This window comes from Eucyclogobius newberryi, unplaced genomic scaffold (assembly GCF_026437365.1).
Source record: "Eucyclogobius newberryi isolate DKJ021-1_F unplaced genomic scaffold, fEucNew1.0.hap1 SCAF_10, whole genome shotgun sequence".
Classification (NCBI taxonomy): domain Eukaryota; kingdom Metazoa; phylum Chordata; class Actinopteri; order Gobiiformes; family Gobiidae; genus Eucyclogobius; species Eucyclogobius newberryi.
This window is the reverse complement of record NW_027315724.1, coordinates 38322364-38328517: the sequence shown is the minus strand read 5'-3', so window position 1 is coordinate 38328517 and position 6154 is coordinate 38322364. Positions and strand designations below refer to the sequence as shown.

At 42.1% G+C, this 6154-nt stretch overlaps 1 protein-coding gene across 1 annotated transcript; it reads right to left on the bottom strand.

Moving 5' to 3' along the window:
- Positions 1 to 4444: 4444 nt before the first annotated feature.
- On the bottom strand, positions 4445 to 5377 carry LOC140370272 (olfactory receptor 11A1-like). Its single transcript, XM_072457361.1, has one exon. It carries the CDS (start codon positions 5375 to 5377, stop codon positions 4445 to 4447), a length of 933 nt encoding a protein of 310 aa, XP_072313462.1.
- Positions 5378 to 6154: the final 777 nt, after the last annotated feature.

Genomic DNA, 6154 nt, shown 5'->3' with positions numbered 1-6154 from the left:
TCTACCCTCTCACCATATCTGCCACCACCAGTCTCCAGGCCCTGGGGGAAGACATTTAATACAAATAGATTATGGAGTGCCCATGATCGCAATGTCTTCCGCCGGAGTCTGAGCACCAAATAATCCATGTAATAAAGCTTGCTAAACAGTCCTTTCTGTGTTGTCTGAGTCTCTCCAGGGTGAAATGAAACAATCGGGCGACTTTTCTCCATTTGGAAATGTGTCCATCATAGTTGTTGGGGATTTCTTTCAATTGCCACTAGTCATGGGTCATCCTCTGGAAGATGTAGGCGTGAATTTCTTTACAGATTTATTCAAAATTGCGGCGTCAACAACAGTTGTACAACAAAGCGATAACACTTTTGCAGAGCTGCTAAACCGGCTAAGAGTGCGCTCAAGAGGAACACCCATGCTTGATGACGATCAAGCTTTATTACAAAGTCTTGAATCTGGCAAAGATCCTGACTTGTTGCACATTTTCACCAAAAATGAGTTTGTGTCAAATTATAATGTCAAAGTATTAAATAGAGTATGCGAGGATACAGTGACAATCAGTGCGTGAGATTTTGGGTATGACAAAAAGACAACTGAAAGGACCTCTCCATAAGCCCAAACAAGCCAGTTTGGAGGAGACTTTAGAGACTTTAATCTTGGGGGTAAATGCAGGCGTTATGCTGTGTAAAAATTTTGATTTAGCCGACGGTCTAGTAAATGGGCTATGTGGCTTTGTTACACATATAGTTGAAAATCCAAAGGAAAAGCAGCCTCCTTTAGCAATATATGTTACATTTGAAGACAATCATGTAGGTGCGCAAGGAAGGAGGCAAACACGTACCCCTGCAGACCTGACTGGTTCTACCCGCATAGAAACAGAGGAGGAACAAGCCAATAAGAGCAGCAATAAGCGGCGGCAGTTTCCTCTAAAACGCGCATGGCCGTGTACAGTAGATAAAGTACAAGGTGTAACCGTTGATAAAACCGTAGTGTCTCTTAACCTGTTACCATCCACCTATTTCGCCCTGTGCACAATGGTTGGACCCAAATGGCATTGCTTTTTTAAAGAGGATCTTACAGCCCACATGCAAGTGTGATGCATCATTAGAAAGCTTAGGGCTTCTTGTTTCTGCAGATGTGCACATGAACATGAGCTTCAGAACTTACACTACAGAAACCCAAATTAAAACAAAACATCCTCTTTTTAGTCTGAAAAAAGGATGTTTTGTATTATTATATCAATACAAAAATAAAATAAAGAATTTCATGGGTTAACTCATATTTACACATTTTCACATACATTGTTTTTAGCAGTTATAATAGATATTAGTGGCCTACAAAACATCAAAATGTATGTTTTATGATCATAATCATAAAACAATGTCAAACCCTCATACAATCTATCCTAGAATAGATTACTGTTTTGTACTCAATAAAGACAGATCTAAATCACTGAAATAGATATAGTCACAATAAACCTAAGTGATCATGCTCTACATTTCTGTAGATTTTGGAGGAAAGCTGTAAAAACACAGTGTGGAGGTTCAATGCCAGCCCGCTGGAAAAGCCTGGCAGCTCTGTGAGGATCCTGTTCTTCGATCTTTCCAGCACCTTCAACACCATCAGCTCCTGAGGGACAAGCTGGAGACGGCTGGTGTGGAGTACGACCTGCAGAGTGGATCCTGGACTACCTCACGGACCGACCCCAGTTTGTGAGAGCCCGGGACTGTGTGTCTGACACTCGGACCTGCAGTGTGGGGGCGCCCCAGGGCACTGTCCTCGCGCCCTTTCTCTTCACCCTTTAAACTGCAGACTTCAGACATGACACGGACAGCTGTGTCCTGCAGAAGTTCTCTGATGACTCTGCCATCGTCGGACTCATCACGGACGATGATGACGAGGAGTACAGAGGACTGGCGCAGGACTTTGAGGACTGGAGTCAGAGGAACCACCTCCTCATCAACGCGGGGAAGACCAAGGAGATGGTGGTGGATTTCCGCAGACGTCACCCCACTGCCCCCTAACCAGTGAACATCCAGGGACGGGACATTGAGAGAGTGACTCATACAAGTACCTGGGTGTTCATCTGAACAACAAACTGGACTGGACTCATAACACAGACGCACTGTACAGGAAGAGCCAGAGTCGGCTCTACCTCCTGAGGAGACTCAGGTCTTTTGGAGTGACAGGGCCACTCCTGAAGACCTTCTATGACTCTGTGGTGGCATCAGCTCCTGTACGGTGTGGCCTGCTGGAGCAGCAGCATCAGAGAGAGGGAGAGGAGGAAGCTGGACAAAGTCATCAAGAAGTCCAGCTCCGTCCTGGGCTGCGCTCTGGACTCGGTGCAGGAGGTGGGGGACAGAAGGGTCCTGGCTAAACTCGCATCGATGCTGGACCATGAGTCTCACTCCCTGCAGGACACTCTGTCCGCTCTGGAGAGCAGCTTCAGTGAGAGACTGGTCCACCCTCGCTGTGTGAAGGAAAGGTTTCGCAGGTCTTTCCTTCCTGCTGCTGTCAGACTTTATAACAAACACTGTTAGTCCTGAATACTCGCAATACTGACCTAACCATGTGCAATTCCGTCATATGTGCAATTACTGTCGTGATTCATGTGCAATTACTGTGAAATTCATCTGCAATCCATGTGCCGTTGTGAAACATATTCATGTGCATTTACTGTCGTGATCACATGCAATGGTATTTATGTATTTATTTTTATCTTTATTATTTTTTCCCCTCCATCCCTTGTTGGGTTTTGTCTATGGGAGTTTTTGTTTATAGGAGATCTTCTACTGAAAGTGTTTTTCAAACTTCCTATAAGTGATCTGTTCTTTTCCTCTGTATCTACCTGCGTTGCACCAATGAAATTTCCCCACGTGGGACAATAAAGGAATATCTTATCTTATCTTACTGTTTAAGGAAAAAAAGTCCAACAACATTAAGACTTATCCGGAGGAAAATGATACTGGGGAAATGTCTCCGCCTTCTTTGGGATGCTTCCAAAGCAGTCTTGAGAGGACAAATTAGGCTAAATTACCTGCAAGACAAATTAAAATTGTTGAGGAAAACCATGCCAAAAAGGGATGTCCTAAAATGCTACAAGAAATTAAAAAGACAAGAGCAGAAATGAACAACCTGACTTTTAATTCAATTCAATTAAATTTGTTTTTGTAACGCCCAAAATCACAACAACAGATGCCTCTGAGGGCGAGAGTGAAAAACGGATGAAACAATGTCCGTGGGGACGATGTTCCCTAGCATTTTGAGAGTGAAGAGTTCTGTTAGGATGATATGGTTCTGTAGCAACTTTGAGGTAGGATGGGACCATTTATGGTCATTTATGGCTTTGTAAGTCAGGAGGAGGAGTTTAAATGTGATTCTAAACTGGACAGGAACCAGTGACGAGACTCCAGCACCGACGTTCTTGTGGAGAGAGGTTCTGGTGGACTCATGAACACTTCTTAAACATTTTCACTTTAACCATCATTTAATCACTCACTGTTCACTTTCTACACTACATATGTAAATTCAACCGTAAATTTGTGTACACAGAAAGCCTTCTTTTTTTTTATTCTTATTCTTATTCTTTTAGCTTATAGTTTATTGTTATTTTTATCCATAGCAGATTTAAATTGCTTCGCTTTTTAATCCATCTATTAATTTCAATTCAATTAATTAATTCAATTGAAATGAATAGAAATAGGGCAAAAACATTTCACCCATTTTCTCTATGAAACACAAATGTTGAGGTGTTTTTAGTGTGGAATAACATTTAACATTTTAAAATATTTATTTTAAATCAATTTATTTTATTTATTATTTACGCCCAAAATCACAACAGCCAAAATGTATAAAATGCTGTGAAGTCAGTGCATTGATGAAATAAAATGCAAATTCTATCTCACGTTTATATGTTTTTATTTAATAGTATTTTCCATCAATCAGCCTATATTTACAGAGCCCAAAAGTGACCAAAATATAAAACATAAAACAAAGTAAGAAAACAAACCGAATAATACAAAATAAAGTCTTACTACATTAGAGAGTGTTAAAAGCCAGTCTTAATAAAGAAGTTTTAAGCCGAGATTTAAAAAGGTTAAAATCTGTGATGGTGCGCATGTCGGGGGACACATGTCGGGGAACTAATGCTGGTGGGCTCATGTCGGGGGGCGCATGTCGGGGGCCTTATGTTGGGGGGCTCATGTCGGGGGCCTCATGTCGGGGGCCTCATGCTGGGTGGCTCATGTCGGGGGCCTCATGTTGGGGGGCTCATGTCGGGAGGCGCATGTCGGGGGCCTCATGCTTAGTGTTAGAAAAGAAGCTGCAGCGTTCTGTACGAGCTGAAGGCGGCTGAGGGCGACTAGGAGACAGCGACAATAAAGAACATTGCAACTTTCTGAGTATAATTACATACAATCTGTGTCTTTGCCTTAATTGGTTCAGTAGCTCATTAGTGACTGAAAACAGAACGTAGCAGACTCTTACTCAGCTCTCGAACTTTGGTGAGTTTGAATCCGTATATTAAAGGGTTGAACAGCGGCTGAACTGCCAGAAAATACAGTGATAAGACCACTTGGATCACACTGTGCACGTTCCTTAGGTTGAATCTACTCCCTAAGACTTCAAACAACACTCCAAAAGAGAAATTGATGATGGAAGCCAGATGAGGCCCACATGTGCTCAGAGCTTTCTGTCGCGTTTGCTTAGATCCTCTGAAACACTCCCTGAAAATACAGATATATGTGCTTACCATGAAAATCAAAGGCACAAAGACTGTGAGGACAGTTACAAAGAGTCCATAAATGTTGTTGATTGAAGTATCAGAGCAGGAAAGTTTGACAACAGAGTAGTTATTGCAGTAGACTTCAAAGATGCTGTGTCCACAGAGTTGTAAAGGCGACGATAGTAAAACCGCAATAACATTAATGGCAAAAGCGTAGATCCAAGGAAAAACGGTCAGAAAGAACAGTTTGTTGGTGTTCATCCGTGTGCTGTACTGCAGAGGGAAGCATATGGCCAAATATCTGTCATATGAAAGAACAGCAAGAGTCACAAACTCTATTGTGGCATAAACGTGGACGAAGAAGATTTGTATGAAGCAAAAATAGGTCCTAATGGTGTGGACATCCTGAGTAATCTGAAATAAAAGCATGGGAAACAACGCAGTGCTGCCTAAAAGCTCATTCATGAACAAACTACAGAGAAAAATGTACATGGGTTCATGCAGAGTCCTGTTCAAACATATGACAATGATGAGGAGCAGATTAGACAGTAATATCAGAACATAGAGTGACAATACGATCAGAAAATACAGCCATTTTAAAAGCCCAAGGTCAACGTAGGCTCCCAGAGTGAAATGGGAACTGTGACTGGAGTTCAACATCGACCTTCTTTTGACAGACATGTTTCTTCAAACTAATGATTCATTCACACATATTACACACAAAACAAAGTTCAAATGAAACCGTAATGTTATGTTAAAATCCAATACTTCACCTGAACAATGCAAATATGAAAAGAGAGTATCTTTGTAAGTCAGAGAAATGACAGCAGTGTTTACATGAAGAAAAAGCAGAGCGGATTCTGAACGGGCACAAAAGGGAGAAAACACATTCACACGAACAAAACACAGATAACTACAACATGAACGCCGGCTCTCAACCAAAACTAAATGAGTTCTGATCCAAAATAAAACAATAAATAAAAGGAATCCAGTAAAATAATACATCAATCATGAAAATGTACATGAAACAAAGAAATTGACGGTGACGTCATTTCCGGTGAGTGTGTCGCGTTTTCAGAGCTGTTCGTTCTTAGAGCCTTTTACCGATTAATCCACGAATTATACACACTATTTACGCATCGTATTCACAAAGGTGAGCGTTTGATTTCTCCGCAAACAATCCGGAGCCTCAAACCGCTCACTTTTCAGTATTTCGTGGATTAAAAGCCCTCCTCACTCTCTTGCTCCAGCCTGAACTAGCCTAGCGCAGCCTAGCCGCTAGCGTCATGGCTGGATCTACCTTTACCTGTTTGAGCTGACATATGTCGAGTCAGAACCCTGGCTCCTTCTCTGATGACAGGTGCGTGAAGTGCAGTGTAGTGGTAGTTTTGGAGGCCAGGGTTACGGAGTTAGAAGCGCGGATCCGCTGTTTAGAGG